Source organism: Daucus carota, chromosome 5, assembly GCF_001625215.2.
Source record: "Daucus carota subsp. sativus chromosome 5, DH1 v3.0, whole genome shotgun sequence".
Lineage (NCBI taxonomy): Eukaryota > Viridiplantae > Streptophyta > Magnoliopsida > Apiales > Apiaceae > Daucus > Daucus carota.
This window is the reverse complement of record NC_030385.2, coordinates 8,542,289-8,568,061: the sequence shown is the minus strand read 5'-3', so window position 1 is coordinate 8,568,061 and position 25,773 is coordinate 8,542,289. Positions and strand designations below refer to the sequence as shown.

At 35.3% G+C, this 25,773-nt stretch overlaps 3 protein-coding genes across 4 annotated transcripts; 1 reads left to right on the top strand and 2 right to left on the bottom strand.

Moving 5' to 3' along the window:
• The first annotated feature begins 945 nt into the window (after window positions 1–945).
• LOC108223555 (two-component response regulator ORR9) lies at window positions 946–2,413 on the top strand. Its single transcript, XM_017397880.2, has 4 exons — window positions 946–1,301; window positions 1,405–1,511; window positions 1,601–1,746; window positions 1,842–2,413. The coding sequence occupies exons 1-4, from the start codon at window positions 1,199–1,201 to the stop codon at window positions 2,140–2,142; spliced, it is 657 nt and encodes a 218-aa protein (XP_017253369.1). The 5' UTR covers window positions 946–1,198; the 3' UTR covers window positions 2,143–2,413.
• A 724-nt stretch (window positions 2,414–3,137) lies between these two features.
• LOC108223554 (condensin-1 complex subunit CAP-D2) lies at window positions 3,138–14,027 on the bottom strand. Of its 2 annotated transcripts, none has more exons than XM_017397879.2 (16): window positions 13,469–14,027; window positions 13,130–13,290; window positions 11,846–13,031; window positions 11,532–11,723; window positions 10,110–10,772; window positions 9,827–10,003; window positions 9,462–9,529; window positions 9,153–9,375; window positions 8,971–9,070; window positions 8,752–8,867; window positions 8,567–8,624; window positions 7,607–7,758; window positions 6,638–6,839; window positions 5,501–5,647; window positions 5,338–5,428; window positions 3,138–3,426 (listed from the first exon to the last, which is right to left on the bottom strand). In XM_017397879.2, the coding sequence occupies exons 1-16, from the start codon at window positions 13,916–13,918 to the stop codon at window positions 3,417–3,419; spliced, it is 3,996 nt and encodes a 1,331-aa protein (XP_017253368.1). In that variant the 5' UTR covers window positions 13,919–14,027; the 3' UTR covers window positions 3,138–3,416. The 2 variants fall into 2 exon arrangements, with proteins under 2 accessions (XP_017253368.1, XP_017253367.1); XM_017397878.2 differs by having other exon boundaries at window positions 5,501–5,656; window positions 13,469–14,024.
• Window positions 14,028–15,915: 1,888 nt separating this feature from the next.
• Window positions 15,916–17,861, bottom strand: LOC108222619 (mitochondrial fission 1 protein A). Its single transcript, XM_017396514.2, has 5 exons — window positions 17,775–17,861; window positions 17,084–17,210; window positions 16,356–16,477; window positions 16,092–16,155; window positions 15,916–16,001 (listed from the first exon to the last, which is right to left on the bottom strand). The coding sequence occupies exons 1-5, from the start codon at window positions 17,853–17,855 to the stop codon at window positions 15,916–15,918; spliced, it is 480 nt and encodes a 159-aa protein (XP_017252003.1). The 5' UTR covers window positions 17,856–17,861.
• Between the last annotated feature and the right edge of the window lie 7,912 nt (window positions 17,862–25,773).

The following is a 25,773-nucleotide window of genomic DNA, read 5'->3' as shown; positions in this document are numbered from 1 at the left end:
AACACCACCATTATAAGTTAGTATAAATGTATAAGAATTATTAAAAATAGTGTATCACGATTCACACCTACAATTGCTTAAATCATTTTATGACTTTGTTGAATGTCTGAGTGAAAAATAAGTGCACTAGATGACATGCATAGGAAGCAAAATAAATCAGAAAAGACAAAGAAAAGAAAATTTGGTGGTCATGAAGATATATGGTTAAGAGGCCATGATATATTAAATAAATTTGTTTGGAAAAGTGTCGCACACATTATTTGATACCAGTGGAGATGGCCACCTCTCCCTTACCTGACCTCACCTGTATCTCTTTTCAGGATTTTCATGGCCCTACCTCTACTCTCCAATCCCGACCCATCTTTCTGTTCAATCCCGAAACCCACCAAGTCTCGCACCATCTTCCACTCACATGTCACGCATACCTTTGTTACCACTAATTATTTTTATTTTTTATATGTATTTAAAATTTTATTAAAATATAATTCAAAAATAAGTTATAAAATATTTTAAATGCATATTAAAATGCTTGTTGATGAAGCAATATTAAAAATAAATATCAGAAATGGAGAGAATGTTACTTATAACGAAAGAAATAGGATTAAAAATTAATTTTCTATTAACAGAATGGCTAACTATCTTTGTATACGCCGGTCTAAAATAAATATAATAATTTTTTGTGGACAAAAGAAATCGTCATTCTTTTAACAATATAATTATATATGTTTTAAAATTTGATTAATAAAGCGTTGATCATTTTTAAAAAAAAAACATATTCAGAGTTTTGACCCTTCATTTTTAATAAATATAAATGTGTGTTGCAACAGCAAGGCGTTTGTTGTGATATAATTATAAGCCTCAGCAACAAGAATCACTACCAAAATTATATTAATCTTTAAGTAGACTTTGCATTACTTATATTATCTATTATTGGTTTCTCAATATATATACTAGTCTGTATTGATTCCCTTGATTATCAAAACCATTGGAAACAAGTGGGGAGATCTTTGGTTGAAATTTGGTGAGATCTTGCTTTGTGTGCTGTGGATTTTCAGTGGGCACATTTTCTTTAGTACATAAGTCTCTTGTAATTATCTCCCACTCCATTATTTCAACTCAAACAAAAACATCTAAACCAGCCCAAGCTTCTCTCAACTTCTACATTTTTATTGCCATATCTGAATCATATATTGCTCTGATGGGATTAGCTACAGAGTCTAAGTTTCATGTCTTGGCTGTTGATGACAGCATCATAGATAGAAAGCTTATTGAAAGGCTACTCAAGACCTCTTCTTTTCAAGGTACTTCACAAATGAATTGTTAACACTAGCCAGATTAAATTTTTATCATATAAACAGAGTTCATTTTGTTTGGTTCTGATTGTTGTATATGAAATCATGGCAGTTACAGCAGTTGATTCTGGGATTAAAGCCTTGGAATTTCTTGGTTTGCATGAAGATGATGAACAGATTAGTCCCAACAAGGCATTTACATCTCCAATGAATCAACAGGTACTCATTTAACTTTTCTTATTATTATCTTTAGTTATAAACTTTAAATAACTTGGGAAGATTGCTGATATTAAGCTTCTTGATTTCAGGAAATGGCAGTGAATCTTATAATAACAGACTACTGTATGCCTGGAATGACAGGCTATGATTTGCTCAAGAGAATAAAGGAGTCATCTTTCAGAGACATTCCAGTTGTGATTATGTCATCTGAGAATGTCCCTTCAAGAATTAATAGGTAAGAGCATGTACAATAGTAACAATTAAATTTATTTTTTAAAAATTATTGTTCATCTCAAATATTAAATTAGTATGTTAATGAATTTTTGACAGATGTTTAGAGGAAGGAGCAGATGAGTTTTTTCTTAAACCAGTGAGATTATCAGATGTGAACAAGCTTAAACCCCATATAATGAAAAGAAAGAATTTAGATGGTGAGAATCTGAAAAGGGAAACAGGTCAAGAACAAGCCTTGGAGGGTTTAGAAGTGATTCAGTCATTACAGCAAGAAGCAGTAGCCCCACAAAAACAAGGCATTGGTAATAATAACAAGAGGAAGGCTATGGAATTGGAAGAAGCACTCTCACAAGATCATAGAACAAGACCAAGATGCAGTGGCCTCACTGTCATTTAGAACAAAATGTTTCTCCCTCTGGGTGAGTTCAGAGAGGATCAGATGTACGCAGACCAACCTCCCCCATGATTCCGTAAAGGCTTGGACAGTGCATTCTTTATTAACCGTGTACATATCATAATTAGTAACAAGGATCTCTGTTGATGAGAAACTTGGGCAATTTTGCTTTAGAGGATAATAGGTCAAACTTTTTTTCTTTTTTTCTGTGGTTATTGATGTACAGTAAACATAGTGTGACATCAAGATTTGAGATTCTTGCCTGCAGGCTGCAGTTGTCCCTTTGCATCTACAGATTCTGTAGCTAACGTATGACCTCTTTTGGATGTAAACATTCGTTGACTTTTGACTCACTAAGGTTGCTACCAAGTTCTTAATCTTTATTTTTTCTAGACTGGAAACTCTATAGTAATCCTCACCTGTGCAGAAAACAACCTTACCTTGAACAATGTGGCAAGAGAAAACAACTGATTTGGTGTTTGCGGTCCGAAGACGGGGCTATGGCTGATTTAATGAATTAAATTAAAGCGCGCACATGGAATTTAAACCATTTTTCAGACCACATTCGCATCACGCATAGATCCGACACAACAAAAATTGCAATTAATGTTTCCGCTAAATAAATGTAATTTTATGAACAGCAGATATCAATGAAAAACTGGGAAATGGCATCACAGAAAAATTCAGATGCCGAATATATTTATAAAATAGTGGATTAAATTTTGATGCAAAAGCGTGAATTTGAAATGGTATAACCGTTTAAAGATGAAGGAAAACTGGCTAGTGAGTGACTCAGTGGTATCCTAGTATAATTTGAGCAGAGACAAGGGAAGAGCCGCAAAATACGAATAATGAAATGGGCATTACACAAAATCGTTCCTTGTTTACTGATTATATCTGTTATTAGTTCTACACTATATATCCATGTAATTGATTGGACCCTGTATTCAAATCTAGCTTTGATAACTGTCACTGCAATATGCCAGAACACCTACAAGTTTTAAGGATGGGAAAAATATATTCCAGTTTCTTTCTTTACCATTGAGAGTTGATTACACTGTTAGAGTTGATCAAGCAGATATCAAGCAGATGATGTGAGATACATCATATCATATAGGGGTTTTTTAAAACAAAATGAAGCCATATCCACAACTACTCTGAATAGAACTTTTCTGAATGCAAACTTATACTCCATCCATGGCTCAAACACCTTACATATCATACCATAGAGGATAATTCTTTTACTGGTTGAAAACCGAGGATCCGAAGCTGTTTTGTCATACATTCCTGCATACAATACAATAAAATATTATCTGAGTTCTCCATAAAAATTATATATCATATATTTTCGGAAACATACAAAATAAAAGGATAAAATTCCTATAAGAGCAAATCCATGCAATGTTACAGTTAGTGATATTGTTATATTAGAGCATCAAATGCTATAATACTCAACTCCAAAGGGGTGTTATATTTGGATGCATCTATGCAAAAATGCATCCGTGGTTCTATATTTGAAACCAAGAATGGATCCTTCCTTCATTGCCACATTTTCAATAACTATAAATGAAGGTTAAGAGTTGAACAATATTGTATTGTACATCACCAAATACCAAAAGTGTATTAATTGGGATAAAAGCTAAAACAAAATAGCAAAATCTGAAACTACTTGTGAAACTAGCATTGGAGTCCAACTTTTATTTTAACACCAGTAAACACTTTTTAATGCTATATTATAACAATAGCAATAGATATTTAGCATCTAGCATTGGACTTGCTCTAGCAGTTGTGTAAATGCATAACTTTGTTTTGGAGTAAGTCTTCTCTTGACTATGGAATATTATTATTGTTGTTATTCAGTATTTACTCCTCCCTCCTTCCCATATTAATAGTCCACTTTGTCAAGAAAAAATTTCCCATATTATTTGTCCATCTTCTTTGTCCAATACAAATTATAACAAGTTTCAATGTTAACATTACTAGTTCACACAATTTTCATTATTTACAATGCAAACTATATTGACTTTTAAACAAAATGAATGAAAACTTAGTAGTATGTTTGTATAACCAATGCATGTCAATGATAACAACATATCACATTTAATACTTCTTAATTTGTGTGATTTGTGCAAAGTGGACAATTAAAATGGGAAGGAGGGAGTATCAAAGATTATGTAAAAAGCATGCACAATCACTGCCATCCTACATAGACAATACTAATATTGAGCATTCTTGTATGTGCCTAGGTTGATCAGTAAAGAGTGTTCATAAGACAAAAAATCATTGGAAGTTGGAAGTGAACTATTTACCTTTGAACTCTTTATTTATAAAACAGTTTTAACACAAACTATCTGCAAGATTCTCTGAACACTGTCTTAACTTATTGTTTGTTGAATTTATATGATCCTGATAAGGCCTCCTAACACCTTAAGATTTTGGATGAGTTGGTTACTTCATGGTATCCCACCCACATCAGTTTAATTAAGTTGTTTCTTTGTCTGTCCTCGATCTGTTTAATTTTGGTTATATGTTTGTCTGTGTTCAATTGTCATAAGGTTTTAAAAGAGGTGGTTACTTAACATTGACTGCATTTGTGATTAGTTACACAAGGTATTACTCCCACCATCCCAATTTAGATGAGCTAGTTGACTTTGGGCACGTAACTCAAGGTGCATTGACCGTCTAGTTCTGAAATTTAAATTTTAAAATTTTCTTTTGTAAGCGAAAATTTCATATTTAAACTTTTATCTGCAAAAATAAAATTTTAAAAATACGTAATGTTGCTATGCGGTCAATGAACTTTAAAGTGCGTGCCTGAAGTCAACGAGCTCATCTAATTTGGGATGGAGGGAGTACAATATTAACTAGTGGCGTGTGTTGTTTTGCAGTTGAACCCCCGACTGCTAAAATTTATGGGATAAAGAAGGTAATGTGGCGATATTTTCCATTTTGTGATAATCTCAAAAATATACAAACCAAGGGTACAATCAATAGATCTGAGTGAACTTTTTTCAAGTTTCCATTTTACAAGTATAAGATTGGGTTGGTTGACATATATTTCTACAGTTGTCCGTTCAAATCCTCATCATACAAGAAAAGAAGACTACATACGATTCAATTGGTAAAAGTTTTACTAATATATATACCAAAAAAGTAGGGAAGTAGGAACAAGTTGATTTGATATGAAGAGAACTTTACCTTCTTCGTGACCTGGTAATTCTGGGGGGAACTTCAGAGTCACACTTTTCATCCTTTACGGTGGCTTTCTTGGCTCTGGATTTCATCACCTCTGAAGGAATATAGAGATAAGTGCTTGATTACCAGAAAATCAAAGCAGAGAAGACTTTAGTGCTTAGGTTACCTTTAGATATAACTTGTGCAGACTGAACCTCGCTGTCAGAAGACTCAGGTTCTATCAGCTCACTAGAAGCAGGTGAATTATCTTCCGACTCTGGAATCCGTTCAGTTGGCACAGATGCAGTGCTTACTTCATCGGTGACCTCGCTGTCTGTCCCAGCTTCGGAAAATAAAGTACAACCCAATTCAAGATAATATTGTCACCCAAATTCAAGCAAATCAAAGTACAAGTTTACAACTAAATCAAGAAGCAAAGCGTGAATTGTCTCGTACAAGCCACTTTAGTAACACAACAGAAGGAAACTTTCTACAACACAAAGAAACTGAAAACAAATCTAATTGTGAAGCCTTAACTCGTAACATGTAATTTACTATATTTGATGCCCAATCCAACTGCCATCTATTTTGTATTTGCTACCCAGAAGCTCCAAAATGATTTTACTTTGTGAAACCACTAATCATGATTTTCTGTAATATGCCAAGTTTTTGTCTTTATATGTAGACACTCTTCTTGCTACTGTTACATTAAAGATATCAGTAGCTAAGTCAGAAATCAATAACATTAGTTTCAAATCGGGAATTTTAAATGAATTCCATGTTCCCAAACCGTGCATAATAGATTCTCTGATACTCATTCACCTTTTATCCCAAGATTACGAACCTATAAGCGTGTCTTTTTTTCCAATTCAATTGAATAATTTAAATTCACCCTTCACAATTATGAAGTGATAAATAGAACAAACTTGCATTTCTTTTTCATACAATGATATAGGAGAAACTTCCTAATGATCCTCTTGGCCTCTTGTGTTTTAACGAATAGCCACTGATTGAAAGATCTTCAGTTTCGTCATTTTATTAATGTGTCAAATCCATACAACAGATCTTGACTCTAGAATATTCTGGAGAGACAATTAAAGACTTGATATCCACTTTAAGACTTATAAGCTGCAGAAATCTTCTATTACTTAACATTAAACACTTAACACCCAATATGTAAAGTGAGATAAATAAATTTGAAACTAACATCAGTCTGGAAATAAAATGATTATCCCATGTTTCATATAAAAGATTTTAAGAGCCCTAGGATCTGGGAATATGTAAAATACCAAATATGATAGAGGAAAGAGAGAATTACACTCACCTTTAGAGGTTTTGGATTCCGTACTTTCTAGCCCATCCTCAACAGCAACTTTAATGTTTTCCAGGCTTCGAAGTTTTTGTTGGTGGGCCTCGGCATTTCTAGCAGTAACCTCTTGTTCCTTTTTTTCAATATGAAACTTATTTATCTTCTCCTCGAACTCCTCAATGCAAGTTTTAAGTTCTGGCTTAGCAAATTTCTTGCCCTGTTTAAGAATTTAAAAGAAAAAACTCATGAAACAGGGGATCAATTAATTTTTAAAATTCTAGTCAATAAACTATGAACCAGTGTTATTGAAGGCAAAAAGCACAGTGAAGCGTAAGTGGTCTCTTGCAGCTTAAGCATGAAGTACAAAACGAAGCGCGAGCTATTGTAAACGAAGCGCAGAGCCGCAGACTTTTGTAAACAAAGTGCAATATATTATTAAAAATAAATTTCTACATATTAAGATAATTAAACATGCTAATTACTATATATTAACTCAAAAGAAAAAACTAGACCCATGTGTCATGCTACTAAAATAATGTACAAGTGGATAAAATGCATTGGCCACTCCTGAATGTGTGCATTGAAGATTTGTAGCTGTTGGAAAGTCTTGTATTGGTGCTTCGTTGAGGATTTGAGAGGATGATTAGGCGGCTCAGTTTTTTGGGTGTATATGTGACTAAAAGTTGAGTAAGTATAATGTACTGGGCTTTTAAACAAGCCAAATAAAATTAAATATTGACCCACCTTTTGAAATCATGTCTAGATCTAATAAAAACAGCCATTTACACAAAAGCACACTTTTTATAGCTTTTTTTGTGCTCTAGGCTTCAGCATCAAGCGCGCATAAAGCGGGCTTTTTTATTTGCTCTGCGCTTCAGAAAAGCAAAGCTCAATAGGTGCGCTTTCGCTTAAGCGGCGCTTTAAGTACACTTTTGATAACCATGCTATGAACCAAAATTGGGATGCAAAATCAACAAGTATTACCTTATTGATGATATTTTTAAAGTGATCCATCACCAAATCTTCACACAGGACATGTTCATAAGTCTTGAATAACTCGATTAACTTTTTCATGCCTTTATCAGTAAAGGATAACTGAGAGAGACAGTAAGATATGTATTCCCATTGTTTGGTATCTGCACCAAAGAGAAGTATCAACAGTGAAACAAAAGCACAAAAGCTGCTAGGGTTCTTATCTTCAAAGTGTCAATAACTCAATGGTAGAAATAAGTTACAGCAGAAAACCTGAAACATTTTAACCATAAGATAGCAATGAACAGAATCAAGAAGAGAACAAAATACCTAGCTTCCTGTCACAGGTATATACAGTAAATAAACTAGAACTTGTAATGTGAATGCACAGATTGTTTCAAAATCTTTGTATATAATATTAAAACAAAGATAACAACAAAGCTTTTATAAACTGCATTCTCAATTTCATATAGCTGAACTTGCTTCCAACTGGTTACCTAGTTATATAAAAGACTAATACAAAATACTACTCCCTCTGTCCCAACCATTTCTTTACGCTTTCTTTTTCTGGATGTCCCTCACAATTCTTTACATTTCAAACTTTCTAAAGATAGTAAACTTTTATAACAAATAAATTACTCACCCGCTACTTTCATCCACATTTCCAGATCTATCAATTAGTTATTAAAGGTACCCACTATTTTACCCGCTTTTATTACTTTTCTCACTACTTTATACAATTTCCTTAAACTCCACAACCCACTCACATGTAAGGAATTGGGTGGGACGGAGGGAGTAGTACTTTTACCAGCTAAAATGAAATCGTAGGTAATAATAATAGACACAGTGACACCATCAAAAACAGCCACCGTCCAAAAAAACATGTCTGATTAGTAAGAACATTGCTAACGACTTTAAACTAGAAATTGCTTGGATATATTTAATATAACATTTTAGACTGATAATTCAGACCTGTGACTCCGCTGAATCTGTTGCAAAGCTTTTCAACGAGAGCCTCCATTTGTTTATCCTGAAGCCGACACAGGTTTCATGCAAGAACCAGATAATAATGACAACATCAGAAGGACATCAAGAGAGCAGTCTAACGATAAGAGCTTTCAAATTTGGCTGCATACTGTAGCCACATCACATCATACCTTCTTGATAGAACCAATCAAAAATTGCATAATGTTGCAAAAAGTTTCTCTTTCCAAGTTCTTGTTGGATAGTTTGCCAAGGATGTCAGGCAGCAAATTATAGATAGGATTACTCCCTGTAAGAAGAGAAAAGACCGTAACGTTTAATGCCTTTTTGCACAGACAGGTAAGAAACCACCATTTGCTGATCACCTATACAGATTTACAGTGATAGTGCACCTTTTTTTGACAACTCGTGAAAGAATAGTTTGGCAAGGCTAGAAATCCGTTCATCTTCATCTTCTAATCGTATAGCCATTTCATATATGTGGCCTTTAACCTATCACAGTCATGATTAGAATCAGAACGCAAAATATTTTGAAATAACAAATAGCATGAAACGATTTCCTGGTCTTCCAGACCTTCATCATGTCATTTAAAATCAGGTGGGACAAAACCAACACTGCATTCTTCCGAACAGCAACTGAGGTATCACTTAACCTTGCATACATATGTTCAGTCCACGGTTCCAATAAATTTGGAAATCGAACTGCCAGGTCTCCAAGAGCAATAGTGCAATTAGAGCGAACAGTTTCTGACGGCGCACTCTCCACCACAGTAAAAAGAAGCTGGAGATTTGCATCACTGGAAATATGTAGTTCATATAAAAGTATAAGAAACGATATTTTGGGTTTATGAACTATCAGCACCTAAAGATTCAGAAATATTACCAAAAATCTGTATCAATAATCATGAGTCGACATAGAGCAAGCATTCCAGATGCCTGCAACTCAGGATACTGCAAAAGAAACCACGCAAGGTAACTTCATCAAAACAACTATAATTTGGACAATTTCTAGTTGCAAATGAAATAGATTAAACAAAAGTAAAGTACATTAAACCAAATGGAGAATCAAAGCCATTCAATTTTGTTGCAAAATTTGGAAAACAAACCATCAACTTATATATTCAGTACATGTATCTTCCTCATGTTACTACCACATATGACAACACAAAATTTGCCGAAATCTACTTAATATCTTCAATAGACAATAATTCTTTATTATAACCTTTGACATAAAACACAGTAAATCACCTTCTGCATCAATGTTATATTTCGACAAAGTTTTGATAGAAAAGAGCCACACGACCCAATCAGATTCTTCTCAACAGAACCAGCAGAAACTATTTCCTTCTCTGCACTTGCAGATAAAGTATCAAGTATCGTGTCATCAGTGCAAGCCAGACCTAGCTCTGCGTTGATTCCATTTTCCTGTAGCAATAAAAGAATAGATGATTTACAATAACTTTTACCAGACAAAAGAAAGCTTCATCCTTACACACACATATATATATAGGCACATAAATTTCCATTCCACCTTGTCTGCATCATGAGGTGTCATGCCATTACAGTCAACACTCTTCCCTTCTGCAACTAATCTTTCTTTTTTTGCTTTCTCTTTCTGAATCTTTCGAACGCAAGATTCAATATAGACTAACTGACTCATGGCGATGTGGCTGACAATATATAAAAACCTGCTAAGTTTTGTTACTTCAAGTTTGGTGAGGACATCAGTATATTCATTGGGGGTGACAGTTTCCAGGTCATCCCCTCCATTAAAGGCAAATACAGATCTGACAACTTTTTTCACCAGATCCGCTGCAAAGGTCTCAGGACTTGGATGGATTGTGTATATTGTAGTAATAGCTTTATCAGCAGCAGCATACCATATGTTTTCTGGAAGACCAGACCCAGTAATTAGGCTTTCTAGAATACCAAATAACCGGCTTCCACTCTTAGACAACAGTTTTTTCTGATCCTCTCCTGACAACCTTTGAAGTGCAATGCAAGCTGTTCTAGCAAGCAAAGGGTCCATTTTTGCCCATCGACCGAAACCAATATCAACAATGTCTTGTAGGTGCAAACCAAGAACTGCAGGAGATGATTTTGCAGCCATGCAAAGGACAAATAAAGCACCACGGCTCTGCTCTGCTGTGGTTCCGCTGATGTTAAAACAAAAGAAATCCCATAAAGATGATAGCTGCAACAACAATTGCATGTAGAGGATTTAATTCGTATCCTGATCAGCGAAAACATCTAATAAAGAAGCTGAGCTGCTATGAAGAGTGCAATTTTTTAAATTTATGGATTAGGATCAGGATTCAGGACAAGAAGACCTACTTCATGTTACGAACTTTAGAACTAAAATTTCATTATATCCTCTTACTAAACTTTAAGCATAAATTTCAGGTCAGCATGAACTGTCGAAGATGCACAACAAAAGAGGAAAAGACAAGCAGTAACACTTCTTGGAGCAAGGTCCATATATGCTTTCACACGCAATGCTGCAGAGACTTGAACAATTTTCATTTGGTCTCAAATTAAGGAGACTTTTTGTATTCTTAGACAACTAAACTGAACTTTAATATAGAATGAAGGGGATCTAACAATTTCATACAAAAGACCTCAACAAGGAAACTAAACTCTTTTGCCAAAAGAAAAGTATAAATAACTAATAATGGGATGTGCTAAAATGAACAGCAGTCACATTAATCCTCCTCCTTTATGGCTTCTTTCTGTCACCAGGTCCGCACTTAGTGCCTTAACATCCAAATCGTAGTGGACAACTTTTGGATTGCTAAAATAACTAAATTACATAGTATTTCAGAAACCTAAAATCATATTGTGAAGCATACTACTTTCAGTATTTAACACAGTAGAAACACATAATCTCATTGTCATAAATACAATTAATACATAAAAAACAAATTGCGATATATAAGAGAGAAGCAATGTATACCATGCTACTCGTAATATCCCCTTTCGATACCAGAGCAGCAACAATGAACTCTAAAGCTGCAAGATCTCCGATATTTGATTCGATTGCAAGATTCATAAGATTTTTAGCAGTTTCTACAGGACTTTTCTTTAAATAGATTGTGATAAATGCATTCTCCACAGCTTCATATATAGATTTTTCCTGCGAGAAAACCTAAAGAAAACACAAACAAATGCCATTAACTTCTGTTTCATGATAGGCAAGGGCAAAAGAGATGCCACATAAATTTAGATAATGAGCTGCACAATATATCTGACATGTAATTAGAGCAGTACCAGGGGTAACATTTTACGGAGGCAAGATTCTGCTCCATCAATTTGAAACTGCTTGCACCTCATTAACAGTAGGATTGTGTTCTCAACATCAGATGCAGAAGAAGAAGCCATCAATTGCACAAGGGTTGACATTGTGTCCGATACACACTTCGAGAAACACAAGCCCGCCTCTAGTGATGCAATCAGAGTCCTAGTTTGCTCCATATTTCCAACATCTGGAACAACATTCTCCTGGATAATTTCATTATCTACTTCCAGCAAACAACTATCAGTTAAACTATCTTGTTGTTCCTTGGGTCTGGCTTCAGCTCTTGGATCATCAACCTCGCCATCTCCATTGCAAGCATCACTATCTAAAGGCAGCTCATCTAGAACATTCTCTGGTTGGGAATCAGGCACAAGCTCCTTCAACTTCTTCCTGTACTGCTCTAGAGTTGCCTCAAAAGAAGCTATTCGAAGTTGTGGACCAAACGGGTTATGTTGTAACATAATAATAAGTAAATTTAGTGCAGACTTTCGTACAATTGCACTTTTATCCTCCAACCTCCCTGCTGCTACTGCTGCAACCTCATTCCAAAGACCAATTGAAACAGCATGTTCTTCGCATAACTCAGCCCAGACTTGTAGAACCCGACTCCTAGTATAAGCAGAAACATCACGACAACGTTCCAGCAAAATTTCCAACATGGCCTGCTTGGTTCGAAGGCGAATAGATTTGGAACTCACTTCACCCTCGAAGTCACTGAAGGCTTTGGAGACCAACTTCCCTAAAACCCCAACAAGGGCATTCCTTATCTTATACGACTCTCCACCAAAGTGAGGAACCAATAAACCTATGTTAGTGGATATCAACTTTGGCAGTCTGTCAGAAAGTTCCACTAGAAACCGGCCAATATTTTCAGCCCCAACAGCATCTCTTACATACTCTTTTGGATTAGTTCTACCAATCTCTCGAATAAGGTAAGTGGCCATGCTTCCATCAGCATACTTCTTTTCAGCTATAGCGACCGCATGAGCCAAGTGGGAAACAACAAAATCATGTCTATGAATCAGATGAAGGATTGAAGCACATGAATGTGCCGTATAATGGTATTTGGTGGCACAAGTACCAATTATACGACACAAAGCATCTTTCGTGTCTGCATCCTTTAACATCGTTGCATTCTCAAACATAAAGAAGGAATTCCTACAATCATCAAAACCACAAAGAATAGTATGACATCACATACCAACATAACACAAAAATGAACACTAACAATGTGCAATAATTATACTCCAACTCACTTCATAATAAATGATATGTAATTTTCATCAGGATCCGAGGATCCAAATAACAAGGAAAGGTTGATCTCCAGAGAATTAGCAATCAAATTCAGTATCCGGCTTCTCTGTGATTCCCAGTTCCATGAATTAATAAGCTGTTTTTTCCTACTACTCGCTGCAACCTATACACAAATCAAGGAAATATCTTATAAACATAGCAAGCCATTTCAAAATCCTATGTAAGCTGTAAATATGAAATTACATACATAAATTGACCTACACCTAATTGAAAGAATTCATAATACAGTAAAAGCGATAGAATATGAGTTGTATCTAGAAGATGCAAATAAAGTAGTTTACTTTAGTGGAGTGATTGGTCGAAATGTTTGACTCCTCCGCGAGCACAACCTGAATAAGAAAATACGTGTAAATCTTAAACGCATTCCTGTGCGACGCAATACGATCAACAAGCGGAATCTGGTCATCGTGTTGAGACTGCGAAGCCCTGGAAAGAGAATCAACATTGGGAAGCAAGACACTGAAATTGGACCTTAGACTCTCGACGAGATTGAATTTGCAAGACGGAGAGAGAGATGAGAAGTTTTTGACGAGAGAGTAGACGCGGTCGAATAAGTCCTGCTCTTCGACACAGAAGAGCTCTTTGTCGGAGAGATCGAAGGAGACGGCTTTGACGAATTCTTCCAGAGAGGATGGGCGGAAGGAGGAGATGTCGGTGAGGGTTTGGACGGAGAGACGGTCGGACTCGGATTCGGTTTCGAGGTTCGGGGAGAAAATGAAGGGAGGTGCCATGGAAGAGTGAGCGAGTGAGATTGGGGAATTTTGGGGGTGTATGAGGGGCTGAGGGGGGGTTTCAGCTTTGGTGGATTTGAAAAGGGGAAAGTAGAAAGAGGCGGGAAATGAAATTTGGTATTGGATGGGTCATAGATGGTGTTTTACTTTTCTTTTTTTTCCCTTTTCCCTTGTTTTTTTTTGTCATAAGACTTTCACGTCAGTGAATTGTACCAAAATACAATACCGACAGAATCGGAAGAGTTTTTTTCATACATAAAAACTTTCATCTAACCAAAGGACATGTAAAAAAGCCCCACAAGAAATTAGATAAAAATTTATGATGCTTGAAAAAAAACATTCGAAGGAAAACAAAATATGCGGAACTATGAAGAAAGGAGAACCTTAATTCAAAAAAGTCTATCGACTAACCGAAGGTCATGCAGAGATGGCCCCGAAAATTTAGCCAATAAAACTTTAATGACTGAGAAGAAAACCCAGATGAAGAACAAAAATCCACGGAAAGGAAGAAAATAAGGTGAAGAGGAAAAAAGGAGGAAGAAAGAAAGAAACAAGCATGAAAGATTATGCTAGGCACCAAAACAAAGTAAATCTAAAATGACACAATCGTTAAAATAACGACAAGGGAAAATAGATTTTTCCCTTATTGATTTATTTAATTTTCGTAAGAGATGTGCATAAAATTCGCTCCTCACCGGTCACCACCTGTGCGTTTTTTGCCATGTTTTAAGAAGGGTTTGTGTGCGCCTATGGACATAAGCACGAAATTTTATATGTTTGGGACATTTTGATTGGTGTGGTTGTATATGCATGGGGTCCATCATTATTAAAATATAAGAGTCAATAAAAATGAGATAAACTTATAAAATTTCTCGCTTAGCATGTGCTCATAGGTGACATACCAAAAATACAACTGACACTCCAACCATACCCATCTGTTTTCTATAATTTTAGCCAACCTCCTGTGAATGGCTATATTTATCGAACCTCTACAACTCTGTAAAAAAATCTGTAGGAAGATTACACATCATTTCACGGTCCAATTTAGCCAATGATTATAGTCAACCCCATTGGAATTGCTTTTAAACAGATTATCTAGATACTCCCTTCATCCCAATTTATTTGTCTTGTTTGACTTTTTATAGTCAAGTTGATCAAATTTTGACTGAAATTCACATATGTAAAATACCAAGACCATGTCATGTTGACAATCCTAAAACTTTTGCGTTTATTCATAATTCATGTACTTAGAATTTATGTAGGATTCAGTGACGAATCCAGCTCCGAAAGCAATGGGTTTGATATAATATTTTGCAACAGTGATTAATCGGTTTACGTTAACATGTTAAATAGATTATTTAAAATCAACTCTAAATTTATTTTTTATATAGTAACTTTTTCAATTTTTCACTTAAATTAGTCTATTTTTCAATGTTCAATATTCATTTATCCGATATTTTTGTATGCGATAGTCTGGATAATCCCATTAAATGTTATGTCCAGTTTATCTTTTTTGAACATATAAATCATTCAATAGTAAACAAATCATGTTCACCTATAGGCTAAAATCTGATAAGTTGAAAATTCTAACTTAGTTTAGTAAAGAAGTCATGTATAAATCACTTTAAAATAAATGATATTATATAATAATTTATTATTATATTAGCAATTTTTATACCTAAGAAGTTGTAAATATCAAAATATTATTCGAACAAATTAAAATAACTTTTCATTTATAAGTAATTTCTCCCTTATAAGCATTAAACAATTTCTTTAAATTAATCCAAAGGACCTTAGTACCTTCTACAAGTTTATTGTCAACTATTAAAAGGTCAAAAAATCAATTTAGATTCTCATATCTGTTCTAGTATCCATCTGTCAATCTTTATAATGCCAAAAAGGTGAAACCAGTGTCAATACACAAAAAATTGTTGGGGAATCTGATTATTTGATTTCTAAGAATAATATATTAAGGCAGCTATACAATGCGAGGGTTACTAATTTTTACGAGACAAGGCTGCGGCTAGTCCACCCGCTACGAGTCCTACAACAGTGGCTGTAATGCCGATTCCAATGGCACCATCTGTAAATGAATTCACGATTAAGAAAAAAGCTAATATCACATTGAGATCTTAAAGCTAATAATAATGGCAACTAAGAGATAGCAAAATACCCTTTGTAATTCGATCTTCGATTGTCTTCTTAAGGAACAAAGCTTGCCTCCAATCTGGCGCAATCTACGATTCAACATAAAATGATTCCGAGTCACAAAATACTCAATATATTAATGCTCTTCTAAAGCAATATTACAATGTTGTGCTATGTAGAAACAAGATACACATCCCATAATTGTAGGATTTTAATCATCTGAGAAAAATTGAGTCCACTAATTTGGTCATAACAAATAACAAAAGAGAAAGGAATGGAAATGATGCACCTCTAAACATTGTTCTACAAGTTGCCTACTCTTTGCAAATTCACCACTTCTATAGTATCCAACTGCTAGAAGATACATTTTCTCTCTATTTTGGAGCGGACTATCGGTATTGGTTAAGGAAGCTGGCCATGGTAAAAATAAACAACAGGTAGTAGGTCAAATGTCAGATAATTTCACATCCAACGCGAAAGACAACAAGAAATTGTAATTGTGATTATATACAATGACAACTTGTTAAGTATGTACTTTGAATATAATGGGTTAATTAATGTTCTTCCCGTATTAAATGAAAGTTTCATTATATGATAACAATTGAAAATAGATGAAAACTAGAGCTTATAAGATAATGGAAGAAAATTGTAGACTTTTAAGGAGCTTCTAGAATTTCAGCCAAATTAAGAAACAATAGAATTTTACATTGCTTCAAGAAGACAAACATTTCAATAACTTTATCACGAAATACTTATAAATCCATAACCAACATGATGAAGGAATTGGCTATGCAAACTGCACTTTATAAAAGCTTTTATTATAGCATGGATGATAAACATCAAAAAGTAGTGATGGTCTCACGGAGCTAACATTCTATGAAATTTTATTATATATTATCATATTAAACCACATGTATATTTGAAATACCAAGAACAAAAAGAATGTATCAAAGGCATAAAACAATTTCAAGTTGTCATAGCAAAACTTTCTAAATTAAAATTCGAATTTGGTGATACTTTCAAGCATAGCAATCCCACGCTGCACATCGTCTGTCTGTCTAGAATGAACCAAAGCCCAAGAAAACCGCATTATACTCTCTGCCTTTTGTTCTTCTGAAGATTCTACAACCTCTTTCTCACAACCCTGGCAATTAAAATTGTTTATACCCTTTACATGAACAAAAGATCAACATATTAATGTCATAAACATGGCAAATTTAAATAGCATATACCTCTCATTCATGTTCATCGACAGTTAAATGATAAGATTCTCTTTCTGCTCATATGATTTTCCTCTAATTTTTATAAAATAACATGATCCTTTTATTTTCTTTTAGCGCTTTCATCCCCGGAATTTCAAAACTCCGTTGTAAAAAATACATTTAATCTATTCAAATTTGATGTTCTAACTCATCCCTTAAGAAACACTTGCTTATGATTCACATTTAAATCTCAATACTTAAGAGATAACCAATATAAACTACTCAGAAATCTGATTTGGATATAAAGGCCACATAAAAAACAAATAGCAAATCAAGTTTATGAGTCAGATTTGTGGGATATAATCTGATGTGAAGAAATATATGAGATTATAACCAAACATTAGGCATCAACAAACAAAGGATAAATAAATAACACGGGAGACACAAACAAAGAAAGCAATTTTTTGTCGCTGACAAAAGAAAGATGTTGCATATAGAAAACTCACGGCAACAACATCTGAATTGCACCAGGGAATATGATCTCCACCATTGAAAAATATGCGCACTGATTCCATAAACTCATCCATCTTTTAAGTTATAGATAGTCTCCGACGTGATTTGATATGAAATATGGAAATGATACCGGCCCAATATAATGAAAGGTATACATATATATATATATATATATATATATATATTTAAGTTCACTTCTTGTGTATATACATATTTTTGTTCTCTGTCATTAAAATCTTTTTCCGTGGAAGTATTATGTTAACAAAATTATATATATGATGTACTGTGTGTAAAATTCTATAAATGTTTTTAATAGATTTTTTTCATAATAAAATGGTTGACTAATATAATATAAAATAATGTTTATGTAAAATTTGCTCAATCTATAAGTCATTATGTTCTGGTAGAACTGATTATAATGATTTATTATATATTATAAATAGATTATTATCAGAAAAACTATTATTTCTAAATAAATGTAAATTGTGTGGAATCTGGAATTACACACCTAGAGGGGGGTGAATAGGTGTTATGGCTAATATACCCGATTTTTATAAGTTACCGAATAATTAATCTGTCAAAGACAGCCTGCTGTTAATTTTCAGAGTAAACTGTTAGCCTGCTAATAAGATAAATGCAATGCAAATAATGTATAGCAGTATGCTAGCAACACCAAGAATTTTAGCCAGGTTCGACCCCTAACCCTAATGGTCTACGTCCTGGTCCCCTACCAACTGGTAAGAGATTATATTATTAATCAAGAAATGTCAACGATTACAAGATTCAATAATATAACTCCCTTTCTCCCTTGTTCCTGTTATCAGCCTGCTGAAACCCCTGAACCACGAACCAAAAGCCTACCAAGACCTATACTTCCCAAGTATACTCTTCTAGCTAACTAGTTCCCTTGTTCCCTTGTTTCACAAGCTGGATACACAGCAACAAAACATTACACCTTGAACAATACAATGAATAAGTGTAATACAACCGAAACTATGAACTCTCAATATAGATATATATGCAAATATAAGTACTAGAGCTCAACAAAAGATTTAGCAATGTAAAGTGTGTTGTATTTCAGAAGCTTGAAGTGTGTTCTTGTTCTCTACCCAAAACGGAAAGCACACACAAATTTATATACATCATACCAACGGTCATAATCCAACAAATTTCCCAACGATCTTGGTAACAACCTCACGTTTAAATTTGAATTGAATGGTGAACGTTTGAATGATATATGTTTACTGAGTAAAAGATAAAATCCATTTGAAATCATCTCAGTAAGACATTTAAACTAAAACCCGTTTGAAACAAAATAGGAGTTTGTTAAAGATAAAATCGATTTGAAATAAAATCTCCTATTTGTTAGGAAAGCGTTTTTGAATGAAACTCTTTATAAAACTGAGCTCTAATATTTATATAAGATATATACAAATATTAGAATCCTTACAAAGTCGTTTCCTATTAAATCTCCATGAAAATAGACTTTGATCTTTATCCGATTGTTTCTCTGTTCACGCTGTTAGCCTGCTGATAGCTTGTAAATCATCCTGTAAGCTTGCTGACAGCTATAATCATGCTAACTTCCTGAAATGCTGTTAGTTCACATAAACACCCTTTGATAGTATGCTAACACATATCAGTTTCATGTTATTAGCTTGCTGTTAGTGTCATCATCAAAACCTTGAGAGTATCAATCTCCCCCTTTTTGATGATTACACTATATTAGGAAAAGTAATTAAACTCCCCCTAAATCTAGCAATCTAATATCACTAAACTTTCACAATTATCACAGAGAATAAAATCTAACAAATATATCTATTTCACAAATATGCAAAATTTAGCACAGAAACAATTAATCAAAGCAAATTGCATAGATATTTCAAATAATCCTAACCAGGATAAACCACCTGGTATCCAACAAAAATTATCCAAACAAAAACCAAGTTAACTCAGGATAAACCACCTGAGACCAGCAAATTCAAATCCAACCAGCACAAAATAACTTAGTCTAAAAGCAAATTAAACTTAGAGCCAAAGTACTTAAGCAGATTAAACAAACTTAAGTAAAAGTATTATTAATTTCCTAATTTCCTCCCCCTTAATCATTAAAAAGGTGAGAAAATCAAGTTCCAGCCTTTTCCTGATCATCCTTGTCCTTTGCAAACTTCTTGGCAAGCTCGGCAGCAATCAGATTTTCAGCCACCAGTGCATTCCCAGCAGCAGCATACTTAGAATCAGTTCCAGCAGCTTCCTTCAGTGCATCCAAAGCTGTCCTAGGCCTTGGGCTTTCTGTGGCATCATCTTCTGAAGTGAAAGTTGCCTTGACATCAGATGAACCACCAGACCCATACATCCGCTTGCAAAGTTCATAGGCAAAACTCCCAGAACTGCATTTCTCTGAGGCAGTTGAAGTTCTAGCCCCAAACATCATGTCCTTCCAGAACCCAAACTGAGAATTCAATGCATCCATCTGCTCAGACAACTGCTTCTGGCCATCCATCACCTCCTTGTGATTTGCTCGAAGCTCATCCATATATTCCTGAATCTCTTGTGCAGAGATTCCCAGATCAACCACATTCACAGACTGTGTCGTGGATGGAGGAGGAGGAACTTCAACAGTAACCAAGTGCCCATCCTTATCCAATTTTAAATTGGATTGAGCCAAAAACTTAGCATCCAAAAATTCCTTAGCAACAATGACTTCCTCATCAGCAAAAGACACACCAAACCACTCGAATACTCGAGTCAACAACAAGCCATACGGTAAACCACCAGTTGATTTACCCTCAACAGATTCCAACATATTCTTTAAAATCAAATCACTTAAGTCAAATTTACGACCAGCCACCAACATAGCAACCACAACAATATCTTGAGAAGATAAATTAGAACGAGTCCCCAATCTCGGACTGACATTCTCTATAGACAACTTAAATAAAGCTTGAGCCAGTGGGAACAATTGTGTAGTTGACGGAAACGCATTTTCAGAAACAATTTCAGACCCAGTGATTAATTTTAATTGATCTTTGTGAGAGAAACCCTCAACATCCTTAGGTCCTCTTTTAGTGTGAATAGACATAGTAGATGGTGGAATCTTAAGTATAGCCCCCAAAAACATCGAGGACAGACAGATCTTCACATCCGACACATACGATACATACTGATCAGACCCAACTAACTGCAAATTCGCATAAAACTCTCGAACTAGAGCAGGATAACAATTTTTAGGCATATCCACTAAAAATGACTGAAATCCTAAATCCTCAAAGAGCTTCACGATACCACAAGAATAAAAGGTTTTGCCAGAAAGAGGCTTACCCATGATGACTTTCCGACCCGCAAGACCACGGACTGCAAGAGCCTCTGACTTAACCTTCTTTTGTCCAGATTCAACACCTGCATCGCTTCGATTAACCCCGGATAACTCGTCGCCGCTTTCAATCGTAACCAACTCATCGTCTTCTTCGTCAATCAACTTGCGCTTTTGAGATGTCGGAGTAGGCTGAGGAGTGTGAGACTTGACATTTGCCCTAGTCTTCTTCCTCATCGCTAGTCGCAACCCGATTGATGCTATTGTGAAAACGAAAGCTTTTCGGAGAAAGTGGGTGAAAACCCTAGCGTCTCGGGGTGGGTTGTATATGTAGTTGAAGAGGCGTGGAGTGAGTAGTGATTTTAAAACTCTTTTAACAATTATCAGGGGAGTAGTTTTAGGAATAAAATTAAACGAACTAAAATTCCTAAAATAATTCATGTTTATCGACTAGATACCGAATTACTCACAAATGTTAACAGTACTTATCACTTATCACATATATATATCCATTTGAACTAATTTGAATTTTAAACCTTATCATAAATTACACAGATAAGCACATAATCACGTATCAAAATTCAACATAAAATTTCAACTTTCTAAACATACAACGGCAATATCATTTAAGAGCACAGATTTCAAATTAACACTTAAACTGACCGGCATGCAAAATAAATAAAAATTATGTAAAATACTAGGAGTAAGCTGATAGTACCCGGACCATGCTTAAGAGCCTGCTGACTGCACATCACACATACCCAATTCCCTTCTCAGCACGATATATCGTTCTTCAGGAAGAGGTTTTGTGAAGATGTCAGCTAGCTGATCTGCTGTAGCCACAAATATTAACTTGACAGCACCCTTTGCAACATTGTCTCTCAGAAAGTGATGTCGAACATCAATATGCTTTGTCCTTGAATGATTGACTGGATTTTCTGAAATGTTGATTGTACTTGTGTTGTCACTGAAGATAGGAGTTTGCTTGCATTTGATTCCAAAGTCCTTCAATTGTTGTCTCATCCATAGCATTTGAGAGCAATAGCTACCAGCTGCTAAATAAACACCTGCCTCCTGTTCTTCAAAGTTCAAAACATATATATTTCCTTCTCGTTTTGCAACTAGAGGAGTTTTGTTAGCACCAACAAGTATAGTACAATCATCCTTACCAAAGTTAACAATATGACCATCATCAAATAACTGACTTATACTAAGCAAGTTATAAGTAAGACCTTTAACATATTGTACCTTGTTAATAGAAATGATACTATTACCTATAGTTCCTTTGCCAAGAATAGGAAGAGTTTTGCTATCACCAATTGTGACACGTCCACCCTTCTTCATCTTCAAGCTTAGAAACTGAGATTTGTCTCCACTCATGTGCCTAGTGCATCCACTATCCAATATCCATTGATTTGGCTTTACTTTAGACACGAGACAAACCTACAAAACAAACACAAACAACTCAACGTTTTGGTACCCAAATTTTGTTGGGTCCAACAGTGTTAGTTGATAAGACATATAAAACATTAAGATCAGATTTCTTGATCCACATTTGGATCACTTTAGAACTCTTCTTCCATGTTCTGCTGGTCTTATCAGCATTCTGTCCTGGAGCTGTCTTCTGTCTGTTTCTGTTGTCAGCATACTGCCAGTGAGCTGACTTCCTTCCCCAGCTTGCTGATTGAGAATTCTTCATTGGACAATTATTAGCAAGATGGCCCTTCTTTCCACACTTGTGACAAGTCACCCAAGGCATGGCATAATTATATGGAATGCCATTTTTCCCTTCATATCTCATTGAAGAAGTGGATGTAGAAGCTGCACCAATGCCTCCTTTGTCATGAGAACCTTTAGCTTGTTTCATTATAGATTTGAGACTTTCTTCTCCTTGAACAAACTTTCCCATGGCTTTCTGAAGATCTTTGACTTCTTGCTCCAATGATTTGATCTTTTCAGCTTGAATAGAGATTTCGGCTAAGCTTTGTGATTTGCTTAACTCGAACGCTTCCAAGCTTGCATCCTTAGCTTTAAGATCTGCTCTCAGCGAGCTGAGTTCCTTCATGAGTGTATCATTCCTTCTTTGGATTTGCATGTTGTTCCCTTCAAGTTGTGAGATCTGTTCCTTGAGGGCAGCAATGATTCCACTACTAGCTTTGGCACTCTTTTCATTCAAGAAATCACCTATGACTTTCTTCAAATGAACGTTTTCTTTCTCGAGCTCATAATTCTCATTCTTAAGATCAATGAGTTCCATTATTGATGAACAACTCTTATCCTGCATGGTTAGTTCACAAGTAGTTGTATCAATAGCATGTAATTCAGAATTAATAGAGTTTACCTCACTGTTAGTGTCCGTATCTGAATCCGTTGTATCAATTGGGCCATCGAGACCAACAAGAGCCAAGTTAACCATCTCATCACTAATATCATCAGAAACTGATTCATCTTCATCATCACTCCAAGTTAGAAGTGCCTTGGATTTCTTTTTGTTCTTGTAATCAGCTTGCTGTCTAGGCGGCTTTGACTTGTTTTTCAGCTTGTAGCAATCCCTTTTGAAATGCCCTTTCTTGCCGCATTCAAAACATGCATCATCCTTTGGATCTTTCTTTGCACCAAAAGCTTTGCCCTTTTCTCTTTTCATCTTATTCTTCTTTTCGATCATTCTCTTGATTTTTCTGGACATAAGAGCTAGATCCTCATCTGATTCTGTTTCCTCATCTGATTCCAGCTTGCTGACAGAGGAGTGCAGTGCAAGATTCTTCATTTTCTCTGTTGGCAGCTTGCTGCTTTCTGAGCTGTTAACTTCAATCTTAGCTTCAAATTGTTCCAACTCAGCAAATATAGCCAGGTGATCCATAGTATCAATGTTAAGAGCTGACTCCAATGCTGTGACCTTGGCACCATATTCGAATGGAACAGCATTTAGAATATTCATGTTGATTTCCGATTGAGGAATCTTTTTGCCAAGTCTTTCAAGACTGTTGAGAGTGACTTGGAATCTAGCTTGGCTTTCTCGAATGGATTCTCCCTTCTTGATAGCAAAGCTTCCAAATTCTTTCATAAGCTTTCCGAGCTTGACTTTCTTTAATGCCTTTGAGCCTTCGCGATATGTCTCCAATGCATCCCAAATTTCTTTTGCAGATTTGAGAGAAGAGACCTTGTCATATTCAGCTTGATTCAGCCCATTGATTAATGTACTCCTTGCTTTTCCATTGGCAGCAACCTTTGATAGCTCGTCCGCTGTGAGAACATCAACGTCCTTGACTTTGCTATCGCTATCACGATATTCATAAGGACCTCTTTGCACAACTCTTTGCATTAGGGGATCTCTGGATAGATGAGCCTCCATTTGGCCTTTCCACCAATTGTAGTTGTCAGAACCCGTGAGGAGAGGAGCTCTAAAATCGGACTTTCCCTGAAAGTTATCAGCCATATCGATCGATACTATTCCTGTTACAGAAGTATTAGTACAAACCTGGCTCTGATACCAATTGAAATTACACACCTAGAGGGGGGGGGGTGAATAGGTGTTATGGCTAATATACCCGATTTTTATAAGTTACCGAATAATTAATCTGTCAAAGACAGCCTGCTGTTAATTTTCAGAGTAAACTGTTAGCCTGCTAATAAGATAAATGCAATGCAAATAATGTATAGCAGTATGCTAGCAACACCAAGAATTTTAGCCAGGTTCGACCCCTAACCCTAATGGTCTACGTCCTGGTCCCCTACCAACTGGTAAGAGATTATATTATTAATCAAGAAATGTCAACGATTACAAGATTCAATAATATAACTCCCTTTCTCCCTTGTTCCTGTTATCAGCCTGCTGAAACCCCTGAACCACGAACCAAAAGCCTACCAAGACCTATACTTCCCAAGTATACTCTTCTAGCTAACTAGTTCCCTTGTTCCCTTGTTTCACAAGCTGGATACACAGCAACAAAACATTACACCTTGAACAATACAATGAATAAGTGTAATACAACCGAAACTATGAACTCTCAATATAGATATATATGCAAATATAAGTACTAGAGCTCAACAAAAGATTTAGCAATGTAAAGTGTGTTGTATTTCAGAAGCTTGAAGCGTGTTCTTGTTCTCTACCCAAAACGGAAAGCACACACAAATTTATATACATCATACCAACGGTCATAATCCAACAAATTTCCCAACGATCTTGGTAACAACCTCACGTTTAAATTTGAATTGAATGGTGAACGTTTGAATGATATATGTTTACTGAGTAAAAGATAAAATCCATTTGAAATCATCTCAGTAAGACATTTAAACTAAAACCCGTTTGAAACAAAATAGGAGTTTGTTAAAGATAAAATCGATTTGAAATAAAATCTCCTATTTGTTAGGAAAGCGTTTTTGAATGAAACTCTTTATAAAACTGAGCTCTAATATTTATATAAGATATATACAAATATTAGAATCCTTACAAAGTCGTTTCCTATTAAATCTCCATGAAAATAGACTTTGATCTTTATCCGATTGTTTCTCTGTTCACGCTGTTAGCCTGCTGATAGCTTGTAAATCATCCTGTAAGCTTGCTGACAGCTATAATCATGCTAACTTCCTGAAATGCTGTTAGTTCACATAAACACCCTTTGATAGTATGCTAACACATATCAGTTTCATGTTATTAGCTTGCTGTTAGTGTCATC